This window comes from Urocampus carinirostris, chromosome 12, assembly GCF_059441175.1.
Source record: "Urocampus carinirostris isolate Australia breed hairy pipefish chromosome 12, RoL_Ucar_1.0, whole genome shotgun sequence".
NCBI classification, from domain to species: Eukaryota; Metazoa; Chordata; class Actinopteri; order Syngnathiformes; family Syngnathidae; genus Urocampus; species Urocampus carinirostris.
In genome coordinates, this window is record NC_142360.1 from 12626043 (window position 1) to 12651929 (window position 25887).

A 25887-nucleotide genomic window follows, 5' to 3' on the forward strand; every position below is an offset into this window, starting at 1 on the left:
TGCATTAACACAGAGACTTGATTACACACAGACTTGATTATTCCATTTATCATCGTTAGTCATTTAAATCAACATTGAATCATTCAGAGATCCTCACTAAACTTCTGGACAGAGTTTGCTGCACTGAAAGTAAAGAGGCTGAATAATTTTGCACACCCACTTTTTTTATTTTTATTTGTTAAAAAAGTTTAAAATATCCAATAAAGTGTGTTCCACTTCATGATTGTGTCCCACTTATTGTTGATGCTTAACAAGAAATTACAGTTTTATATCTTGATGTTTGAAGTCTGAAATGTGGCAGATGGTCACAAAGTTCCAAGCGGCCAAATAGTTTGGCAAGCCACTGTATATAATATATATATATATATATTCGTACATGGACGTTGTCACAATTTCTCCGTGTCAAATGGAGCAGAAAGCGGGCCTGTTAACTGGAAATCCGGAGGGGCGACGGGAGGATTAATTGGCGGTAATTGCTTCACGCATTTACGATCCAAATGACCCACTTTAAGCCGACGACGCCGGATGAAATATTCACAAGTGGCAAACTGACGATTGACACAATTACCCCTTTCACGCAGATTGTTAAAGCTAACATTTTTAGTTTTTTCTCCCCTCCTTGTGTCATAAATTTCCATTAAAAATGTCCCGATGCAGATGTTTTTTTTTTTTCAACTTTTGAGGTCATATCAAAAGAACAGAAGCGATGTCTGCGTCAAAGGATAATGCAGGAATGGCAGGACGGGGGTGTAAAGTGCGAGTTAACATCTATCAACCTAACGCAAGTAGACAAGGACAATCAGAGCGGCTAAGAGGTCGGGTTCCCTTTTTTTCCCATTCTCACAGCTGATGGCTGAAGGGCGGTGGCCATCTTGCACGCTTGTGACATCACACAAGAGATGCACGCTCCACTAGCTCATCTTCAAGAATTTACGCTCACGAGTAAGAAAAAGCTAAAAATCGCTGGTGCATTAGTGTGTTTCTATCAGAAGCTAATGTTTGATTCATGATTAATATCAATGTTAGAGGGGCCTATGCCTTTTTTCGCTGCCATGAAAGTAAGCCTTTGTTAACGCAATCATAGAGGCTTGAAGGTCGAGGTCCGACATTTTCTCACTTCCCCTCACCACTTCATGTTCCAAAAGGCGGGATTTGTCTTGCTTATTTTGCATTTCTGCACGTCCGTCTTTCATTTTGTCCTTCCGAGCGTCAGGGCGTTTGATGATCGGAACTGCTCTGCTAAGCAAACCCAACAGATTGTAATCCAGATTAACTGCAGAAGACGTAATGAATTAGATTGAAGATGTCGTTCTCCGAAGGACTATTTTTTTTTACATAACAAGCTTCTGGGATGTCTGCAGTCAGATTGCCTACCTTTTTAATTTACTGTATAAGACTGTGTCTAACTGTAATCTTCAATTACTTCCGAATTTGGATTCTTTAATGATTTTAGTATGATGGTCAACTCAAGTCATGTTTATTTGTATAGCCCTTAATCACAAGAAGTCTCAAAGGGCTGTACAAAGTACAGACTTATTACACTGATCTAAAAACTACATGAGGGCAAGGAAAAACTCAAAACCTCAGCATGAGGAAATGAAGAAACCTTGAGAAAGGGGTCGGACATGAGGTAATCCCCCTTCCAGGATGACCAAGATGCAATGGATGTGGCAAAGGCATCAACACACAATACACAGACAGCATAAACATGAAACAAAGGTCAATTATTAGCTATACAATATAAGTGTGTTCAACCCTCTTGGGTGACACATGGTGTACTAAAGTGACGTGAACTTAAAGTGTGATAACTCAGCCATTTATGATTTTTATTTACTTCCAACCCCTAAAAATGTTCAGCAGCATCAGACCTATCCATACACATCCAGGTTTTCATTTATTTACTCCTTCCCCCGCCACTTAGGACAGTAAATATTCTCAAAGTGACTAAAAGAAAACTGAACTGTATATGCATATATAACATTTCTAGATCAATATTTCAAATGGAGTAATTAGAGATTTGTATTGGTCAAAAAGTAGAGACATTTTTTTTCAATACATGCCTTTTTTTACAATTCCAGTTTCCCCCAAAACCTCGCACAATGCATGTCAGTGTACATTATTTGGACGTAACCTTAAAATGTGATAACTCGGTCATCTATAAATATTTTTTGACCTACAACCACTCAAAATGTTCGGTGACATCAGACCTATCTATACATATGTAGATTTCAAGTTATTTTTTTATTTACCCCCTAATCTTGAAGACAAACATCGTTGCAGCAATCGACAAAAGACCCAGTTCCTTGTCCCTCAGGCTCTTTGTAGACTCGTCTTTTGACGTTTACATTCTAGTATAAATTAGAAGTCCTGAGTATGCAGTGACTCGTTAAAACCATAAATTGTCGAAAAAATTCAAAAGAGGGCCTTATAACCCCGCCTTATATACCGCCCAATTCGGTGGCTAAAACTGGAAATGTGTAAAGTATTTATAAGTAGCGTTACCACCACATTTTTAAAACAATTAATCAATCAAAAAGCATTGCTGACCAAAATCGCAAGATATTGTATGCAATGCGAATCAAACTCATGGCACGGCAGTAAAAGTGCTGACATTTTACCACTAGACCACCAATGATACAGATTACCTAGGAAAGGGCATTCGATTTTATCTCATCATCATGCTATTACTCACAGTGGCAGAAACGAATGTTAGAGAATAGAGAAAACAAAGTTGTCCTGAAAGGTATAAAGAAATGTAAAGTCCGATTCATCATTAGATAAACCTAGATCGGATAAAGAATTGTTCTCTTGTTGTGCTTTTTTTGCGTTTATTTATATCAATTCAGGACGAGTTTCTGTTTTTTCCGTTCTCTAACATTTGTTTCTGGCACCAGGAGTAAAAGGTGTGATAAAGAGATAAAATTGAATGACTCTTCGTGTTTTAACTGTCTCACTGGTAGTCTAATGGTTAAGTTTTGGCACTCTCACAATTGCAACTTGGGTTCAATTCCCGTTGCATACAATGATTTTCAACTTTGGTCATCGACATTTTTCGACTGATACAGACGCTCCCCTACTTACGACCATTCAACTTACATTAAACGGTAGATATGAAAAAAAATTGTTGATGTTGAAAAATATCCAGACATTGCTGGAAGTTAGATTTTGTATTGTGAGCACCTTTTTCCGAGTACAGAACATTACTGTAGTGCTTCTTTCCACCGCTACCGGCGTTTGGCGCTGTGAGAGGTCACCCAGCATCCACACCGAAGGAAAAAAATCCACTTCCTCTTCCTAGTTCGTGTGTAAACACTCTATACTGTCTATACTATGTCTGTACTATCTCCAGCTCGCTAAGAACTTTCGAACGATCTCGTTCATAAGTAGGGCAGAGTCTTTATACAGAGGGTGCATTATAAATGAATAAACACGGTAGTCGTTACTTTTATTTTAAAAGAATGCGCCTTATAGTCCAGTGCACCTAAAATATAACTAATATAAGACAAAAGACTTTTATTTGGAGGTTTGCTTTAAAATCCGGTGCGGAAAATACAGTAATTGCCAGTTGAATTGACACTTCAAATAATCATAAGTTGCAGGCCCCCGCTGCGTTTCTTAAGGCAGAATTGGCAGAAAAGAAGAGAATGGAGAGGGAAAATGTTGTTGTGAGTTATTTGGAGGAGAGGCGGCGGGGTGTTCTCCCCCCCCGCCATCTGCTGCTGTGGCGGCATTCCACTCATTCTGTCGCAGTCGCTCAGCCCAGCGCAGCATCTCCTCTAGAATGCGCCGAATCCCGGCGAGCTTCCTGAGGTCATCTGGACCCTTCCCAACACAAAAGCAGCCGCTAGGAAGGCCGGGAAACAATAACTCCCTCCCACGGTAGCAAGCGACCACCCCCACAAAAATTGAAGGTGCCTCCCTCGAATCCCCCTCCGCTTCACAAAACACGGCCGCAGAGGCTTTGATGCAAGCGCAACAGATTTTCCTTTCACACACAGGCTGCTAATTAATGACTGATTATAAGAAAAAAAAATATGCAAGCCATTAATTCCCTCTGGGTCCTGCACAACCAGCAAATAGTTTAAAAGAAACTTTCTTTGGATTTTGTTTTATTTTTGTTGGAGATTTGTAGTGATTAACCCATGAACCATTCCAGTAGTTGGATTCAAATTCTTGAAAAAAAAATAAAAATAAAAATATATATATATATATATATATATATATATATATATATATATATATATATATATATATACACAGTCTTGTTCCACGGACAGACTGAGGAGATAAATTCCTCCTCATGCCATGAGGCTCTTTAACTCCACCCGGGGGAGTAAAAGCCCACATTAAACCCCAACCCCCCACATTTGCATATTACCCTATTTTTATTACAGTGTGTATTTTCCGTTGCACTATTTAAATACTCTATATAAACATGTTATACTGGGTATTTTTGTATTCTGTATCTTTTATTTTATTATTTTATTTTTCAACACAAGGATACTGCTGGAAGTGTGAATTTCCCTACGGGGATGAATAAAGTATCCATCTATCTATATACTATCAATGCAAACTATGCATGTACTGCAAAATTGTAAATACAGTTTCCTTTGTGATGCCTTTTTCGGCATTTTCGATTAAACAAACTGATCATCAGATATTTATTTGGTTTCTTTGGCGAAATTCATTTACACCGACTGTACGCGGGGTGGTTACAGTCAGTGCTGTTTCAGTAGAGCATGCGCCAATAATTTAAAGCACCTGGTATTTCCACTAAGTCTCACATACGAGTACTAAACAGGCTTCCCAAGATCGAGCTTTCTCAGGCTGGTATGACCGTAAGCAGCCTCACTGAAATAATCCTTCAGTTTTGGGCTGAAGTGTGAATCTCATTAAAGACTCATCAATATGAGGTTAACTAAAAACAAGGAGTTTGTATTATTTGACCACTCTGTGTCGCTGTATAGTGTAAAACATGCCCCCGAAAGCAGGTAGTCAAGAGGTCGAAGGTTCGATTCCCCGCTTCTCTGTGTTATATGTCGAAGTGTCCTTGGGCAAGACACTGGATGCCCAATGCTCCCGATGGACAGGTACTTGCCTTGCATAGCTGACTCTGCTACCAGTTAGTTAGTGTGTAAAAGGGAAAAGTATGAAGCACATTGTAAAGCGCTTTGGGAGGTCTTCATTCACTTGAAAAGCGCTATATAAATTCAGACCCTTTACATTTAACAGGTCAGGTGTTTGCCCTAGTGCAGGGGTCGGGAACCATTTGGACTCAAAGAGCCATAAAAGCCAACATATTTTGATTTTTCTTTTTTTTTTTTTTTTTTTGAAGAGAGCCACAACAAATATTTTAATTGAACTAAACCGCCAAACCTTCTCTTCAGACAAAAGCTAAATATTCAGCACATATGTTTTCACTGTGAGATGTGATGGTTTGATAAAATCTCTAACATAATAATAGCACCAGATACTCAGCCCTCAAAATGTGTCAGCCTTTGCAGTTACTTAAGAGTGTTGAGACACATTTTGTAATTTTTGTCCTAAATAATAATTTCAAAACAAGGTGCGAGCAAAGTTATTTTGTAAAAATGTCACAAAATATTACAAACAAGGATACCATCATAATTACTTTCAGTGCAGACGGCACTGGGGGAAAAGAATTCCACACCTTCTGTATAGCTCTGCTCATTCCCACAACTCACCCAATCAAAATTCTCTAGGTGCTTTTCTAGAACTTCTGGGCGTTTAAAATGTGTTCTGTGGCTTTTCATCATAAAGTCTGATGAACATAGATTGTTGAATGAGCTTCCATGTAAAAGATCTTTTTTTAGCAATTTACAACCAAAACGGGGTCTGTTGGTGTGACACCTTGACTGTAAAATGCGTTCTATATATACTTGAGAAACCCTACAGGCATTCAGTACTGCTTGGTTTTGCACGTGCGACAATCGGCTCCATATGTACGTAATTGAGTGAGGTCTATATTATCTCTGAGCCATATGTACTCATGAAAAGAGCCATATATGGCTTGTAAGCCATTGGTTCCCGAGCCCTGCCCCAGTGGCTCCCTAGAGCTTTTTCACTAATGTTGAAATTTGAAATAGATTGGGGGATTATATGTAGAATTCTTGTCATTTTTTTGTTTACCGTAAGAGGAAAATACAACACAAGCAGTCTTATCGTATTACAAAGCATTGATAAAACAAACAATATTCCATGAATGACTTTTAAGTATGAATAAAATGGTTTATACTTTGTATGAGGATTTACCTTTTTTGCGGTTCCAGACATATTTGTGTTTTTGTTTTGTTTGGTCTGTTATGGCTCTTTCAAAATTTTGGATTACCAATCCCTGGTGTAGTGCAAACAAAAACAAGTGCTAACAAGTGCTAAAAAGTAAAACAAAAAACACAAACTATGTGCCCTGCGACTGGCTGGCAACCAGTTCAGGGTGTCCCCTGCCCACTGCCCGAAGACAGCTGGGATGGGCTCCAGCACCCCCGCGACCCCACTGAGGATAAATAAGCGATGCAGATAATTAATGAATTAATTAATAGTAAAATGCATATGCATTTCCAAGATAACATGTTTTTACTATCTTATTACTATGTTTACTATATTACCAGGTTGTAATTATTAGAGGTTAAAATACATTCAGTCAACCACTAAACACCATGTCAGTTAAAAATAAAAATTTCCTAGAAAATCACAATGACCCATGATATACAGTATGTTCAGAACTAGTCGGGAGGCGACTAAAGTGGTCATGGGGGCTATCTTGTGGTCTTAAAGGGCTACCTGGTGCCAATGGGCACCACGCTGGAGGCTCCTGGTTTATACAAAAATCCTTGATTTTGTAAAAAGTGTTTGTTCTTTGGGTTACGTGTAAGTAAAGTATTTAATGGATGATATTTGTAAGAGAAAATAAAGGTTACTACTTCACGGATTTCGCCGATCACGTTTTTTTTTTTCAAACGTAACAAAGGATTACTGTATTTCGATATTACATGATTTATTTATGTGTTCATTTATTTATAAGGCATATATTTGTAGGTATTTATTTATTAATACATTAATTTCTACATATGGCAGAGTTGGCGAAAAATTGGTGAACATTTCCCCTCCTATTATTCCTGATGACCGGAAAGTGTTTTCCAAACGTATCAAAGTAACACCATTGTATTCGTCAAGCAGATGTCAGGTGACACGCATGCAAACGCATCGTGACTAATAAAGCATGAGCGGCTAATTAAACATTGATCGCTGCCGTGTCCATTTGCAAGCCCACTCATGTTAAATGCATGAGATGCTCTATCGCGACACACGCATGGCGCTAGTTTGCCGCCATCACGCTAGGCTTGCCAGTGAGTCAGCATCAGCTGATTTAACGCCATTCGACGCGAACATACGACCATTCACGTTTTTAGGGCCCGCAAAGATGTCCTCAAAGGCGCCTAGCGTCCCACATTAGCACATGCTATTCAGTCTGTTAGCTCACCCGCTATCAAGTGTCCAACAGCCGCCGTGACGAGCACTGATTGTGACAGGCTGTTATCACAACCACTAATAGTGGACATGCGGTGAGACTCTGCACTGACTGATTCTTCACCAAGATTGTTCACGTGCTGTGAAAGGGGCTGCTGTTTTGGTCAGCCACATAGTTGTTGTGTTTTGCGCATGCAATCTTTTTATTATTACAAAAACGCTTGTCAATATTCTAATACAGGCGGCTCAAAGTCAAATGGAAGAAGGGCTAAGTCAAAGATTTGACTACAAGTCAAGGGTCAGACTGATGGAATGTTGACATTTATTTCAAATGACAGATGTTGTCTCATGAAGCTAATTGAAGCTCCTGAAAACCAAAGAAATGTATTGAAACATCAGATAAATAAAGCAATATTTTCTTATGGTTCTGTAAGTAATTTTGAATTTTCAAAAAGCACAAAAAGACAAATTTCCTCAGTATGAAAATCCCAATATCATGAAGATTAAATGATAGAAGCTGCTAATGTTAGTTACTAATATGGTGCTAGTCATAGCTGATGAACCCTAAGGCTAGTGAGTGTCTGATATATCAGCTATCAACGGTAGTGGCTAATATTGTGCTAGTCGACCCCTAAAGCAATGCTAGAAAATATAAATACTAAACAGCTAAATGCTAAAGCTAAAAATGTGCTCACTACTTAAAATGGGAGTGATACGATTTTTTTGTATTATTTTCCAGCCAGCTAGCCATTATTACTCAAACACCATCAATTGCCTATAGTTTCTATTTTAGCAAAAATGGGCTGAATTGACCTCCATGAAAAAAAATAATAGCCATCTTTCTCTCAACTGATTTTTTGTTCATCCTGGAGACGTATCGTACTGGAGAAAAATCACTCAACAATCCCTGGTGAATGACACAATAATGTATCAATATCATTTCAGGTTCTATTGAAAACCTCGCGGGTCTTGACTTTGATATAGGTGTTCTAATGCGTGAAAAAAAACATGACAAAGTATTCTTAGTGTTTACATTTCAGAGACATTTGAACAGTGGTGAGGAAACTACAGCTCAGGCCGCATTTGCATGAATTTTCAGATTGTATTATCAATATAACGAATATGTAACGTATCACTGTGATGAGCGTCTTGCAGATGCAGAGTGAGGCCCGCGATTTTCTTGCCTCATGGCAGAGGGCAATAGTGGGACCAATGATTTTGATTTGGCGCACATTTGAGCCTCAAACAATAGACTTGTGAGAGTATTCGTAAGCTAACAGCAAGTCAAACTATCAAGTAATTTTTCCCGTTGCATGGAGGTTTTTTTCTCATAATTAAAGATGACCTATCTATTGATGTGATTATTCAAAAGGAGCAACGCATAGACTTCATGTCTAAGTTCAGGTAAGACAATAAAAGGTTATTTTCTCTGCTACAGTTTATATACAGCTTTCTTGTTATACCGATCAAATGATGAAAAAGGTAGGTTATTTTTTTGTCAACTGACCAGACATTGAACCTAACAAGTGTGCTTGGTTTATTTGAGTCAGTACTTTTTTTCTTTAAAAAACAAACTAGACCTTGACTCTTTCAGTTTTCAGTGATGTGGCCTTGAGAGTAAAACATTTGGACATCTCATCTTTCAAGCCTTTTGATGAATGAAAGAAATCCTTTTTGGGATGTTGTCCCACATCAATTTTATGCCAAGGATGGTCCTCATCCGCTGATGACTTTCCGTGTCAGTGAGCAGGCTGTGTCCAATCGCTGCATGGCTGTTGGTCACGAGGGATGGAGTGTAGCGCTCCATGGTCGATACCAATCAAGAGATAGAGCAAGTGACCCTCTGCACTGTCCCACCCCCTCAATCAACAACTGTTTAGGTGAGTACATCACCTCACACCAACTTCATTACCTAGAATAAGGGTCTAAAAAAATAGCAGCGGGAAGTCAGCAACAAGCTCCTAAAGGGATTCCTCGAGATGTGACCTTAAGCCCCTTGAGTTTAGCATTAGCATTCTGTCGAGTTCAACTTTGCAAGTTGCACTACAGTTGTAAACATTGGCAAGCAAAACTCAAACACCGTAGCTGCGTGAGCACAAGCTACTTAATACAACTCACTTTAGAGAACTCAGGATGTCGAGGTCCCTTTTGGATGAGGACACATAGAGCAAATTGATTTGTTTCTTTGTCGGGGAAGAGGTGCTCTCAACCAGATTATACAAACACACACACACATGCTAAGTGTTATAGTGTTGTTACAGTGGATGCTGCGCATCTATGAAGTGCGGGGGAGATGGTCTCTTAGCAACAGCGGCCTTGGTGATGGTGTGACCCTCTGCCGCTGTACATGTGCCACGTCTGCAAAGGTAGCGTGACACCAGAAGAGCCTAACACCCCCTTCCCCTATTCCCTCTCTTCTCAACACGCCCCAACCGACTAAACAATCTGGCGGCAAAATCGGACGGCAGCTGTTTGGACGTCAACATGACCAAGTGTCAACTCATCCATTTGTGAGTGACGATTTCAGGTTGCCACTTGAAATATGCTGATGGAAGTAATAATAATAATAATAATAATAATTTCCTTGTATTGTCATTCTGTGTAACAATGTACACAGTAACAAAGACAGAAATACGGCTGCATAATAAGGTAAGGCTATGACAATTTGTTGTCCCTTGAGGGGAAGCTTCAAACACGGCTTTAAACCCAAATTTCAAAAAAATAACATTGGTATCTTAAAACTTGTTTGACATTTTTGAAGCAATACAATACTCAAAACCCTATCCTTGATTTAATCTCTGACTCGGATTTAAAACCCAAATTACAAATCCTACTTTACAATCCTGACTCAGAACCAGAACAATGTTTGAAATCATAAACATGGACCCCATCCTTACCGAAAATCCCAATTTTCACATCGCAATCTAGTTTAAACCTTGGGAAACTTAACTTTTACACACCAACCAAACTTAAAACCGGAACAAATGTTTAGAATCTTATTAACTTTATCTACTGTATATCTTGTAACCTCAGGTCAATTCAAAACTAATATTCGAACCAGAAACCCAGACTTAAATCCCTCAATTTAGGCATGAACTTGAAACAATTTTAACAACTTAGAACTTAAAACCTAAACCGTAGAACCTTAATTTTAAAATTTACTCGAAATGGCAAACCTGGCTTCACACCGAAAATCCTAAACATTTTGACAGAGTTGAAACACAAATCCAGCCATGTAAAACTTACTCTAAGCCCAAACTCAAAACAAAAGCCTCGGCGTGAACTCATAATGCAAACCTAAAATCTTAATTACTGTGAAACATCTCACTCTAAAACTGAAAACCTGCCTTGAAGCGTCCACACAAAGCATACAAACCTGACGTTAAAACTATTGCAGGCTTGAAAACATTATATACAACTGTTAACAGGACAATGTGTATTACATGGTTCCTCCAAGTGGTAAAGAAAGTCATTGATTTTTAAAGAATACAGGCGCTCCCCTACTTACACCATTCGACTTACGGGATTTTTTTCGGGATGTCGAAAAATATCCGGACGTTGCTGTATGTTAGATTTTGTATTGTGTGCACCTATTTCCCAGTACAGGACATTACTGTAGGGCTTTTTTCCGCCGCTACCAGCGTGTGGCGCTGTGAGAGGTCACCCAGCATCCACCCCGAAGAATAAAAAAATCCGCTTCCTCTTCCTAGTTCGTGTGTAAACATTCTATACTGTATCTCCAGCGTGCTAGGAACTTTTATTGTTTAATATCTCGTGCATCCATTCAATATATTTGGTGTAAAGTGTAAAGCCTACCTTTCGAAGGTGATTGCGTCACAAAAGAACAATCCCAAGGTCCTCTTCGACACTGTAGCATCGCTTACAAGGCAACAGACTATCCCAGATAGCTCCACTCATTCTGCCCACTACATAATGGTCTTCTTTACTAATAAGATCCAAAGCATACAGGAAGAAATCGCTAAAGACAGTATTAATTCAACACATACTAAAGCACTCAAATCTATAGATGCACGACATGGTGGCTGTCCAGGGATTTTGTCCCGTTTTAGTGAACTGTCACTCAATAATCTTAAACAGATGGTGAATACGGCCAAACCCACGACTTGCCAGTTCGACCCGCTTCCAGGTTCACTTATTAAAGGTCTCTTTGGCGTTCTTGCACCTTCAGTTCTAAATATTTTAAACATATCACTCTCCTCAGGTGTAGTTCCAGCGGCTTTTAAGTCCGCCGTCATTAAACCCACACTGAAACGACCCAACCTTGATCCAGAAAACTTATGTAATTATAGACCTGTGTCAAACCTACCGTTTCTTTCTAAAATACTTGAAAAAGTAGTGGCACAGCAGCTGAATGATTTCATGTCAGAGAACAATCTCTTTGAATCAATGCAATCAGGATTCAGGGCTAACCACTCTACTGAGACAGCTCTGATTAAGGTAACCAATGATCTCCCACGGGCAATGGACTCTGGTGCATCATCACTTTTGCTGCTGCTGGACCTTAGTGCTGCATTTGACACAGTGGACCATAATATCTTGCTAGAACGGTTGGAAAAATGGATTGGTCTCTCAGGAAACGTCCTCTTATGGTTCAGGACACTGCGTTAAATATGGCGAATTGACATCTGAGCCATTTAGTGTTACCTGTGGAGTTCTGCAGGGTTCAGTGCTTGGCCCCCTTCTCTTCAGCATCTATATCCTTCCACTAGGTGATATTCTTCGCAAGTATAATATCAGTTTCCATTGCTACGCAGATGACACTCAACTCTATCTCCCGATGGAGGAATCTGCCACACTAAACTGTGGAAATTTGGAGGCCTGCCTCACTGAGATAAAAGAGTGGATGTCACTCAATTTCCTGCGTCTTAACGCTGAAAAGACTGAAATGTTAGTTACTGGCCCATCTAAGTCCCGTGACTTCTTCTCTAAAACCGCTGTGAACATCGACAATTGCCACATCACACAGAGCGACTCACTTAAAAATTTAGGTGTCATTTTTGACCCCGATCTGTCTTTTCAAACACATGTGAAGAAAATTACTAGAACCGCTTTCTTCCATCTCCGTAACATTGCTAAAATTCGTCCTATACTTTCTCAGTCGGATGCGGAAATCATAATTCACGCGTTTGTTACCTCCCGTCTTGATTACTGGAATGCACTACTTTCCGGTCTTCCGATGACCAGACTCAAGAGTCTTCAGCTGGTACAAAATGCTGCAGCGAGGCTTTTAACTACGACAAAAAAGTATGATCACATTACCCCAATTTTGGCCTACCTGCATTGGCTCCCTGGTTAGCCTAAGATGCGATTTTAAGGTTTTCCTATTACTATACAAAATCATACATGGACTTTCTATTTGTGATTAAGGGCTATACAAATAAAAATGACTTGACTTGACTAAAGAAGAGGTGAGATGTTTCTTTTGAAATGAAAGTGGAATGAGGGAGATTGATGCGGTTGAGAAAATGGTTGGATCGCTTTTTTTCGGTCACTTTCTACCACGGAGGAAAACCTATTGAAGCGCATCTTCCAATAGTAAGTTAAACTCAACTTTATTTATCTTTATAGAGCATATTCTTTTATGAAATGGTTATTTTCTAGAACAAAACAGTACAGTTTACTTATACAAGCCTTAAACATATTTATATAAACCTTAAACATACAAAATATAGCACTTATGAACCATATCAAATAACGAACAATCGTTCTTAAGAAGGGTAGCGCAAAAAAACTTTTCATATAAACATGCATCTTTAAAATACCCCTAGGTCGAGAAATTACAATTTCTTTTACATAACCGTACCCAAAACACAAACATCAAAAACACAAGAAACACAAGTCAAAAATGAAAAGAAAAATTGTGCTTTATGGTATTTGAGTCTCAGTGTTTTGTGTTCTTCCTAGTGCTTTTTAGCACTTGTTTTAGGTTTCACTACATAATTGAGCGACATCTAGTGGGCATACAATCCACAATGTCTTTTTAACCAACTTGAAACCAAACGTTCTACTTGAGACAATAACCTGGTACACCAAGTTCAAATGCCCACCCTGTTTTAAATAAAGACTAATTTGGTACACCAAACGGGCCTTTTAAAATCATAAGCTTGCTTTGAAACACTATTTGAACTTCATTGCAATTTCTTCTATACAGTGCCCGGAAGGCTTTCAAGGGCATCAAGAGACATATTGTGCTCAACCAGAGTCTTTTACAGCTCTATTACACGCGTGTGCACGCAGATTGTGGGGGTTGAGTTGCTTTGAATAGCAAGTGGAACACTTGAGTGGGCATATTTGACCACTCTGACCCCTCAGCCTACAACCCGTGGACCAATCACAGCCATTAGCACATGCACACCCAAACACACTCACATAAAATGAACAGCTCAGGGGCTGCACTTATGCTGCAGCATAGCCCATTTCTATACAGGAGGTGTTATCTTTGCATCATACTGCAGGTGGATGAAACTTGTACTTACAATAGAGGTATCGGGAGACCAGTGACCAAAGTTCCCTCTACGCTTCCACGTTTTTGAGCAATCACAAAATGTCTGTAAGCATCGCTTGGAACAACATCAATCCTGCGTATGGCAACCAAATCATTATCAAACATGTCCAAAACCTAACATCAAATGAAGTTACATTTTTTGCTGAGACTATACATATTATGAAAATTATTTCTTATTGTCACGGTTGCCATGGCGCCTAATTGGCCCCGCCATGTGGCGCCAGCTGCGGCTCAATTAAAGATTGGCTTTTCGTCTTTTTAAGCTTAGTGTGCTCTCTCTTACTTTGTCAGTACGTTAACGAACCTCTGCCCCGCAAGACGTGGGTTTTGACTCGGTCCTGTTTTCCTGTTGGTATTCCCTGTCCGGTATTGTGCCCGTTTATTTTGGTCCTGTTTAGTATCGGTTTCCAGTTCTTTCTTATCTATTTACTTCCTGTTTATTATTCTCTCCAGTTTTTGTTCCCGTCTAGTTTGTCCTCTTTATTTTTCTATATTCTGTTTCATTATCTATCCTGTTTGTCCTGTCCGGTATCGACCCCATCTGTCCGATATCAACTCGGGCAATTGGAATCGATCTCGTCAGTCTCTGGCTTCCTGTCTTTCCACGCCAGACCGCTGCCTAACGTGCATGACTCCCTATTTCCCCTAAAATAAAAGGCTTGTGTGAGAACGTCACGCTTTTGGGTCCTGATCCTGTTCTGGTTCATGACAATTATTATCTTTTATTGATGTTTACTATGTTTGTGTACTGTGACTCAATGCTAAATCTATTCCACCCTGGTCATTTACCTTTTACCATTTACCTTCTCAAGGTTTCTTTTTTCCTCACATGGAGGTTTTGAGTTTTTCCTTGCCCACATTTTGGTTTAAGATCAGGCGATGGTGTAATTGTAATCCTGTGCAGTCCTTTGAAACATTTTTGTGACTAAGGGCTATACAAATAAATGTGACTTGACTTGAATGTAACACCAGATTTTTCAGTACCCTTTAACCCAAGATAAAGAGAGAACTATATTTTCATGTAAATGCGAACAGTTTCACAACACAACAGAAGAAAAAAATGTGAAGTGGTTTTATAACCATGGTAAGCAGAAACATGTAATGGAGCATTATGGGAATGGGTTAAGCCAAAACAACATTGTACAACGTGGTACCGTGAGTAAAAACAGTCTGACGATGAGATCAAACCTAAAACCTTTTCCCATGTTATTCTAGAACCTTAAAGATCTAGTGAATTTGGGATTATTATTATCGTGATTATTATTGTCATTGTTACTATTACTAATGTTATTATTGGGCCGAGTCGCGGGAATATATTCAGATTAAACCGGTCTGTGGTAGAGAAAAGGTTGCAAAAAAATTGGATGAAAATGTAATTTTTTTCTGCACAGCGCATCAATTAACAACGTTTGCCAGGATTCCTGCAGGTGACGAATTAACATTTCAGCATCCAAAAGGCACTTTTGGGTGAGGCGACAGCAGCCTCCACCACAAAGTATTGGTTGTGTGCATATGTGCGTGTGTCTGCACTCAAATCAAAGTGTTCCACTGCAGTTCATGTTGATCTACTGCCGCCGACACTCCAGAAGCAACAACGGCTGCATGGATTTTATTTTCACAACCCGTGTGTCTGTTGCCTATCTGTGACTTGTGCGTGTTACTGGTTGGCCCCAGACACACAAGCATAGTTAATTAAAATGGTCTCCTCTTTGTTAACATTCGCCCGTCTTGTCACATCAATGCGCTTTCACACATATGCTACACACAACAAATCTACACACTGATCGAATAAACATGTACAGTACAAACAACTAACGACTATTTCAATGACTATTGAAACGGTGAGTCAAATAATCGGATATCATTAACCTTTTCTTAAATTTAGTATGAAGTGGATTAACTATGTGGTAAATGATAATAAGCACAAGAAAAATTGGTACAGGCAAAAATAGATCTTTTGTACAAAAATTCAATCAATATGCCTTATCCAAAACCAATTAAGCACTGTGCTCGGTCAAAAGAGACATAAATGCATAAAGAAAACGTTGTCCATTTTATAGGGAGTGGCAAATAAATAATAAATTAACATCAAGTAAACATTTTTATCACTGTAATTTAAGAACAGGTTCATTAGCAGCAGAACAGTAAACGAAACAAATAAGTGCATCTCGTGAAGTACATTCAGTGGAATGTTACAAAAGTACTTATCGATTCTCAACAGTTTTAAATCAAATGCTTTGACAACTGATGCATGTCCTTTTTAACGTTTTACAACTGAGATTATTTCCTCGGTTTGCACGCTTTTAATTTCGAATATGTTTGTCAGAGTCTGTCATTACACTAGCGCTTTTTTAATAGCGAAATATATGTGTATAAAATGAACTACGCATGTCATTAAAACCGAATGGGCTCGATATTTCTTGAACCTTACTGAGGCGAGTCTGTTTACATTTGGTTTAACCACCATGATGCGCAAGGTGTGCTCTGCAAACTCTGCAAGTAGTCTTTTTATTGCCCTTAACCAGGCTAATATGCTCCAAACTTCAAAAGTTTAGTATGCATACTCGATGTTGACGCCGCCATTTCTGTATGTTACTGCACCAGACAGCGACGCTATTGGCTATTGTGCATGTGTGACTCTCAGCAGAGGTTATATTCATGTGGAGATGCTTCAGTCCGTGGGAAAAATATGTCAACGAAATTGATAATTGACTATTCCTTTCAACGATTTTTGTCAATAAAGTCGACTCATTGTTGCAGCCCGAGCATGTATGCACCAAAAAATATATGAACATAAATTCTAGACGTGCAGTACACACACCCACATACTCATCAGCACATCCGACAACATGAATGAATCATATATCACAAAAAAGACACACTAAACCCAGAGCTCCCACCCCCCACTGTCCAACCAAACACACACGTTGGAAGCAACATTTCTACAAATACAATGCGACATAATCCTATTAGAGTGGGAAAGTGCCCCCGCCCCCAATACACCCGGCTTGCTAACACACACCCGTCGCACAGATCAATAGACACCCGCTACCAGCTACCAGCAAAGATTTGTGGAGAGCAGCACCCCAACAATGAGCACAATCACCACTCCCTACTCCTAATTTTAAATCCAAACCCAAAATAATGTATCCTTTTGAATCCTAATCTGAAACTTTTAACTTTGTTTGAATCTTTCCATTGACTTGAAACCTTAAACAAAACCCTACTTCGAAGCTTTAAGCCTAACTTCAATCCTGACAAATCCTTGTTTGAAGAGATTAACTCAAAACCTTGGTCTGTTATCATGAATGTTTGCAGCCGTGAATCAAAACGGTCACAATACTCAAAACATGTTTGCCTTTCCTTCCACAATATTACTTAAAATTCCACCACTGACAAAATGATGCCGCAGGCATTCTGAAAAAAATAACTACATTTTTGTATTCTTTTTTTAAATGCAAAGAAAATATTGAAGGTCTGATTTGGTCCTCGAACCTTTAGTTGGACACCTGGTTTTAAATGTTCAACATACAGTGGCTCCTTTACACTCTACCTTTCACTCGAGATACGCTAAATTTGAGATACAAGTAAAACTTTTGCCCACCATACGAGAGAAAATCCAAGTTACAAGAATTTCCAGACGCTATCACTAGAGACCATTTAAGATGAGTTTCCTGCTAAAAGGGCAGTTTTCATAATAAGACCGCTTGCCCGTGCGTGCACCCCTTATTTATCGTATTACTTTATTTTATCTTCAATTACTATTTGAATGTGTTTAGTGATCAGGAGGATGTGTTTTGTAGCTACATAGGCTTAAGTTGGATGGTTTGGAACAAATTAAATGGTTTTCAGTTATTCAGTATGGGGAAAATTTGATTGAGATACGAGTAATTCTAGATACGAGCACTATCCAGGAAAATTAATCTTATGTGTACAGGTATCACTGTATTCCTATATGTAACCTGCATAACTAAAAATATAAACATTCCTTAAAGAATTATTTGTCAAATAAGAAAAAAATTTAAATGTCATACGTTCACATGACAGCCATGATAATATCAATCATTTTCTTTTAAATAAATTAAATACAATTTGAGGCCTTCAAATTTAAGTTAGGTTTTAAGGTTATTTGGGTAGAGCACAATCGCAGACAAACTGACAAAACAAATTTTTTACATTGCACTATTGTTATGATGCAATAATTTTCATGTCGAGTTTATTATGAAAAGAATTTGCAACTTAAGCCAGTCTCCAAGATTTACCTTGTATTATTATATTTTTGCCTATATTATTTTTCACATTTATGTATTTATTACATTTTTATCTTGTTTATCCTGGAGTGCCATGTCTAATCTCAATTTTCACATTGTTCACTATATAATGAATACAATTCTATTCTATTCAACCATCTGTACATAGCCATGTTACAAAAAAGAGTGAGCCAAGGTGGAATGCTGTCCCCTGCAAAATATAACTTCCAGACTAAAGTGAGAAAAAACCTGACAAATCAATCAATAAATAAATCAGCATATATAAAACAGACGCCTGCAAATGAATAAAGCCTTCTGTGTGTGTGCGTGCATGGGTGTGTGGCTGTCTGTCGTGATTTACATGAGGTTACATGATCCCTGTGACACACAAATGCATTTGACATCAATTATTAAGGGAGGCTAAAAATGCTAGCTGAATAGAACAGCTGTGTATGAGTTACTAGCTTTCTTGTTGAGATAAAAGCTAGCCTCGCCTCATCCTTTTCCTAAAAAATCCTCAACTTCCCAAATGTCGACAGAACAAAGCTATTGCGCACTTGCCTCCTCGAAAGGGCCAGACCACATTCAAATCCAGCTATTTGTCTTAGATGTTACATTGGACAGCGGTTGAACGATGAGTCAGAAATACACCTCAGAGGCCTTTTTCCCGACGGCTAACCTGAGCACTTTGACTCGGCATATGGGGAGAGGCTGAGTTTAGCATCCAGTTGCAAATCTGGCCCAGCTTTACCAAAGAGACATTAGAGGACAAAGGATAATTCATGTTTAACCTTTGTGCTGCCATACACAAATTACACAACACACGCATTGTTTGACCAGTAATAACAGACTGTGATAATCACGGAAATGGATCATAATTGATCGAAAATGAAAAATTATAATGTCAGTGAGAACAAAAAACGTAAACTCAAGTCTTTAGGCAACGACTGATTATGCTCCCAGACACAATTCATTAGCAAATGACAGCAATGTGCTGTCCTAAATGTGAACTTGTCTACAATGCCATCGAAGTGTTTTTTATGTGTTTTCTCTGTGTTTTCTCTGATCTAACAAAGCAAACACATCAAATCGAAGCAATAGAGAGGCACAAGGTTTCAAGCTTATATGGAAAGGTAATGAAGAACAAAACCTAATTTCACAGAAACCCTGTTACCACAAAAATACTCATTCTTAACTTGCTTTGCTGATGCTTACATTCTCAAATGATAAATAACTTTTCCAACATTCCGAGCAAATGCAATGATTAAGGGATTACCTTATGTGCGGTCCCTTCTCAAGATTTCTTCATTTTCCTCATGTTGAGGTTTTTGAGTTTTTCCTTGCTCTCACGTAGCTTTTAGATCAGGGGATTGTTTAATAATAGTCTGTGGTTTACAATCATCTGTGGTCTGTGAAGCCTTTTGAGACTCCTTGTGATTAAGGGCGTCACAAATAAACATGACTTGACTTGACTTAATCGATTAATCGAAAACAAATTAACTGACAACTATCCTTTTGTAGTGGATCAGGGTTCGGGGACCTTTTGACTCAATAAGTAAATCAGCATGTAAAATGTTTTAAAACAAATTTCAGTGATTGCCACACCATATATTTCAAGAAGAAAATCAAACAAAGCTGCTAAAGCTCACTACAGACAAATGCTGATTATCCAGTGTCTTTCATGTGTGACGTTTGATGATTTTATGAAATATATAAAATAATAATAATGTCAGAGCCTGTGTCCCATAACAACAAACATTCCACTTATAATGTCTCCATCCTGCAGTTACCTAGATAGAGACTCGGTAGGGGTAGCTTAAGAAAGTTGTCAGCCTCGCCGTAGCAGTAGGCCGGACCTGTAGCCTCATTATTGGCTTCTCTTCAGATGCCACCTCAGTTGCTTCCTAGACCCAATAACAATCCACAGAGCACCTGCCGGTGAATACCCTTTTCTCTGCACTCAGAGTCCAATTTAATTAATGTTGTTGTGCTCTGTGCAGCCCTTTGAGACTTTCTTGTGATAAAGGGCTATACAAATGAAAATGACATGAACTAACTTGACCTATGATTGCTGAAGTTCAGAATTCTTTTATGAAAATGTCACAAAATACTGCAAATGAGAAAATATGAATGTAATAACCTTCAGTTATGTGACAGGTTCAATCCATCAAATAAATTATCGCAACGTTCCTAGCAAATGCAACAACCAATCAATTTCCCTAAAAACTAATTACTAAATTAACTGTCAATTATAATCAATTCATCTTGTAGTACCGTTTGAATTAGAAATTCGATGAATCACCAGATGTAGCAATTTCAGAAAATCATATTCCCAATGTTTTACCATATTTTACGCACTATAAGGCGCACCGGGTTATAGGGCGCACCCCCATAAAATAGTTTTGGGTCCTATATTTTCCATACATAAGGCGCACCGGATTATAAGACGCTACAATGGGATTGTTGACAAAACAGTCAGATAGTTCAGTCAAACCTATTACCCCCATTCCGAAAGCTTGCAAAGAAGCAAATACGTGTCTCAGACATGTACAGAAACAGTGTCTGTACAATGTCACCAATCACTCAAATGCACCGTTCCAAATATCTTACGGAAGGTTTAAGTCTTGGGATTCAAGAAATGCCAAACATTTCTTAGTTTCCATTTTATTTTTTGCTGGCAACTGTGTGGACAGCAAAGTAAGAATTTTATTGTGCAGGGAAACAGGGTTCTTTACTGTGCATATGACAATAAACACTTTGAATTGAATTTAGTTTAAAAGTAGACTGATTACAGAAACATCAAGATTGTTCTAAAACAAGATACCGGGAAAATATAAAGCCGCATAGTTCACCTAAGTTCTCTTGCAGCCATCACGTTCAATAATGATACGTAACCATGGTCTTCTTACAACCGTGAGTGTAGTAAATCCAGGTGAGTAAAATATTTACAAATACAGAATAGTAAAAAATGTTTTCTCTATGCCGTAGTGCAACCCAACATGTGATTCACATTCATCTTTTTCGGCCAATTGCAGGCTTTGTTTCGCCCCTTTAGCCTATGCGAGCCTGTAAATGATAAAAAGGATCCGCCCCCTTTACCTCCGAATAACTTTAGCCAATAGTGACTGATTCAAATGATGATTGACACAATGGTTAGGAAATGAAACGCCAGTATATAAATCCCAGCATACACCGCAGACTACTTCGCCTTCGGAGGGAAATCTAGTCGGCGGCTGCTTGCCTTAGTTGCAATACTTTGCAACTTAATATTGATCCATATGTAAGGCGCACTGTATTATAAGGCGCATGGTCAGCTTTTAAAAAAAATAAAGGCTTTTAGGTGCGCCTTATAGTGCGGAAAACACGGTACTTGTCCATTATATTAATAGCCTTAATATGGCATCATACGCATACCCGAATGTAGACAGTTTGCCATAACGGATGGGTCCCTCAGATTCGGTTTGATGTTATAATCTGTCTTCGGTGTTTAAATGAAAGAAGATTGTGTAAGACGGCAGTAGCTCAGGAGGTAGAGCACTCGTCTTGGGATCAAGGGATCGCAGTTTGAGTCCCGGCTCCTCCATGTTACATGTCGAGTGTCCTTGGGTAAGACACTGAACCCCTAATGCCCCCAATAAGCAGGTTGGCGTCTTGCATGGCTGTACGGCCACTATTGGTGTGTGAGTGTGGGTGAATGGGTAAATGTGAAGTCTTCAATGACTTGAAAAGCGCTATATATATGCAGATCATTTCATTCATGATATAACAGCTCATTGCTAAGTGAAATTGATCCAACATGGCAGCCTGCACAGATGTGGCGGCCCTCGGCTGTCGTATTCTGTGCTGTTTTTGTATACTTACTATATGTTTGTCTTTGGACTCTATCCACACGTACATCAACGTTACACCACTGCACCCGACAGGTGCTTGTAGATGTTGGCTACCTACATCGATACAACATCATTGACGAATCTGTGAAATCACCAGATCTGTGGATTGTTATCGGGTCCGGTAAGACATGGAGGAGACGTTGCGAGAGAAAGCAAAAGCAATGACAACTGTCACAACAAAAAGTAAAGTTGAGCCTGTATCGCACCAATGCCGGATCCATTACCAATGAAACGGATGACCAGAAGCTACAAGTTGTGTAAAAGCGACTGTTGTATTTTGATCATCGTCGAGACCTGGCTCAACCTTCTCGCACTGAAAGGAGAAGTCCTCAAATTCCCTTGTCCTAATTTTACTGACAATAAGGACCATTCATTCACTGTTACCTAGTGAGTGGAGGCTAAAGCGAGAACCTCATTTGCAATGCGCCCTACGGTAATAGTGGGTGAGCACCATATACCCTTGGCGAAGGTTTTGTGGTGTTTCCTGGACGAAATGAGCACCTAAGAAAGCCAAGTGTCCCTAAAAGCCTGTCTGACAAGAGTGAACCATATTCCGGTAATTGGAGGGAGAGCTAGGCTCCGATTTTACGCAATGCAAAACACGAGTACATGGGCCTGGCCTTGTCCATGATAGTGCCCCCTTTGCTGACTTAAAGGTGTCTGTGAGATCACCTTGTTTAAACCCTAACTCCTATACACTAAGTTGCGTTCAACCCTCAGAAACATGGGTGTGACTTTTGACAGTCACTCTGGTTTGACAAACTATTTTGTTAGAACGAGCTTCTTTCAACTGCGGCTTCTAGCAAAAGTTAAAATTGTTTTTAAGCCGCCCTGACCTAGAGAAAGCTATACATGCCTTAATTAGCCCAAGGTTAGATTATTGCAATGCACTTTGTGTTGGCGTCTCCCATTCATCTATCAGTCGCCTTCAACTTGGGCAGAACGCTGCTGCCCGTCTTTTACCTAACACCAGCAGACATGGGCATGCTCTTAAAGGCCTTGCCATTATCTGAGCTTTTAACTGTTCGCAATCCTGGTAGAGTTCTGAGGTCCAAAAACCAACTTGTGCTAGAAGTGCGCAGGTCAAAATATAAACGCTGAGCTGACCGAGCCTTTTCTTTTGCTGGCCCCAGGCTCTAGAATAAGCTCCCAATCAAGATTCGCTTATTTCTGGCGACAAAACGTACTTCTTCAGGGTGGCTCTTAATACTCAGTAGTACGATAAAACTTTTATTTTTAATATTTTTTTTATTTTTTGTTTGTTTTTACTTATTGCTTTTCTTTTAATACTGTAAAACATGTTGGCCTGAAGAGGGATGGATACCACCAGGCTGTACTTGACCAAGACACACCAGTGGAAATAGTGCCCCTACGACCCATGTGGTTAACCAACTAAACAACCAAACAACCAACCAACCAAAGAACTTTTTGTACACTGAAAGGATTGTTGTAAAGGGTCTACTAGTGATCCCAAGAGCCAAGAAGAGATCTCCATTCGGGCCCCAGTGCTGTGGAATGCTCTCCTCTCTGTCTATGGTTTGCAATTAGTCTGTGGTCTGTGCAGCCCTTTGAGACTCTTTGTGATTAAAGGTTATACAAATAAACATGACTTGACTTTGTAAATAAATAAATAAATAAAAGTGCAAAGTACATTTTACATCACACACTTTTCTCTAGCTTGTATTGGTCTTGTTTGTACTTTAGTGAATATTTGTTGTTGTAACATAGCCCGCAACATTTAACGACAGCCAAACTAGAGCTTGGATCGCCAAATTTTTTCAATCACAATAATATTGAGGTCAATTTACCCAGTTACACCCAACCAGTATGGCCGCCGCTACTTGGGTTGACATGATTTTGTCATGTGATTAGGAAATATCAACTCAAAGAAGTATTTTAATGTCCAATAGCTTATTCTCACATGGGGGTGCTGGAATGCATGCTAGCCGATTTAGGGGAATGTCGGGGACACCCTGAAAGAGTTGCCAGCCATTCGCACAGCAAGAAGACCATCTTTCATTTAAAGAAAACAGTGTTCTTATTTGTATTTGCTGATATGAGTACCAAACTGTATTTTCTGGTTTGAACAATTTTATTGACACTATTAACAGCAAATAAACAATGTGAGATTTGAACAATTTTTCTCGACAATTTTAACAGCAATTAAGCATATTCACAATTTCATTATATCTGACAATATTTTTTGGGGTTTGAACAAATTTATTGACACTAATAACAGAAAACAATCTTGACAATCTCAACAGCAATCAAGCACATTCACAATATTATATTTCAATATGACGTTAAACAGCAAACACAATGTGAGGTTTGAACAACCCTTCTCGAAAATCTTAATAGCAATCAAGCATATTCACAATTTCGTTATATAACATCTTTGTTACGATTTTTTGGTTTGAACAGTTTTATTGACACTATTAACAGCAAATAAACAATGTGAGGTTTATGCGTTTTAACAATTTTTTCCACAATAAGATGGAAATCTAAATTTTAAAAATCTCGACCCTCAGGGGAGCAAATAGTCGGCGTGCAGCCTGCTCTGTGACGTCAGAGAGGACAATCCCCTCGTTTTTTTTCGACGAAGTGACCGAATGATAGAAGAAAACGTGTGCCAGGGAGGCGTCACAATGGAAGCGGGAGGGCGCTGCACTTCTTGCTGACCGCCTGCATCCATCACCAGGAACAAGGCGAGGCCATCAAAACTTCACGTTAAGCCTTTCACGGCGTCACCACTTCCGGTGCAATGTTCGTGCACAAAAACAGCAATACCTGACTAATAAAGGTTGAGTTTGGCCAAAGAACACCAGGGATTACTAAATGATATGTCCAGGGGAGGGGGGATGGCGCATTATTCGCTCATACTAACAACATTAGACTGACTCTGATCCATCCTGTGTGAGGATGAGGATGCCGACTGCTCCTCATCCTCCTCATCCCGCACGGATGCTCGCTTAGCATCCTCCGTTAGCATTAGCTGCATTCCGCTGAGGTGAGGACGATTCGCTCCGACAGGTGCAAGCAGGCTACCGGCGCCCGCCGGCCAACAGCCTTCTACCGGGCACCAACGACCCTTCACACGGCCCACGAAGCCCAGCGTGGTTCCGGCAGAACCCGATGCCGAACTAGGCGCACCTGCCACGAGCTCTTTGGCGAGAACGTTGAGAAATGGTGGCCCGGACGCGGCGACCGAACGTTCCGTTCCGTTCGTCCGTCCTTATTACTTGTTTCATTATCTCACTCAAACGATAAAAGCACGCGTCGGGGACACTCACCTCTCGGCCATTTTCCCCAGTGGTTGTTAAAATCCTTTAGGAAGGAAATCCTACAGAGATTCGCTCCATGTTGGCCATATAACGCAGCCGCCGCAGTCCCTATCCAGTCCCCTAACTCGAGCCAGACTGAAGTCAAGTGGGAGTTCCGTAACAATATAACTTCCGGTTGAAGCTTATACAATAAAACGAGCGTGCTCGTATGAAATTATATACTGAACAGTATCTCTTTTTATTCAAAACTGATTTCATGTTCCGGATTTATAGCATTGAAACCTTGTTTTACTTCTAAATCATATGTGCCAAACTTGTGGCCCGCGGGCCAAATATCGCCCGCCACATCATTTATGTGGCACAAGAGAAAAATGAACTTCTGTCACGGTTGCCCATTGCCCCTAATTGGCCCCGCCCGTTTGGCGCCAGCTGCGGCTCGTTGACTGATTGGC

The 25887-nt window shown here is 39.6% G+C and overlaps 1 protein-coding gene across 1 annotated transcript in view; it reads right to left on the reverse strand.

Annotated features, from left to right (window-relative positions):
- arhgap39 (Rho GTPase activating protein 39) overlaps positions 1–25576 on the reverse strand; it is a 51241-nt gene extending 25665 nt beyond the window's left edge. Inside the window, exon 1 of the mRNA XM_088349717.1 lies at positions 25445–25576. Coding sequence (XP_088205843.1) covers positions 25445–25455 — 11 coding nt within the window. The 5' untranslated portion in view covers positions 25456–25576. The remainder of the gene's footprint in view (positions 1–25444) is intronic.
- Positions 25577–25887: the final 311 nt, after the last annotated feature.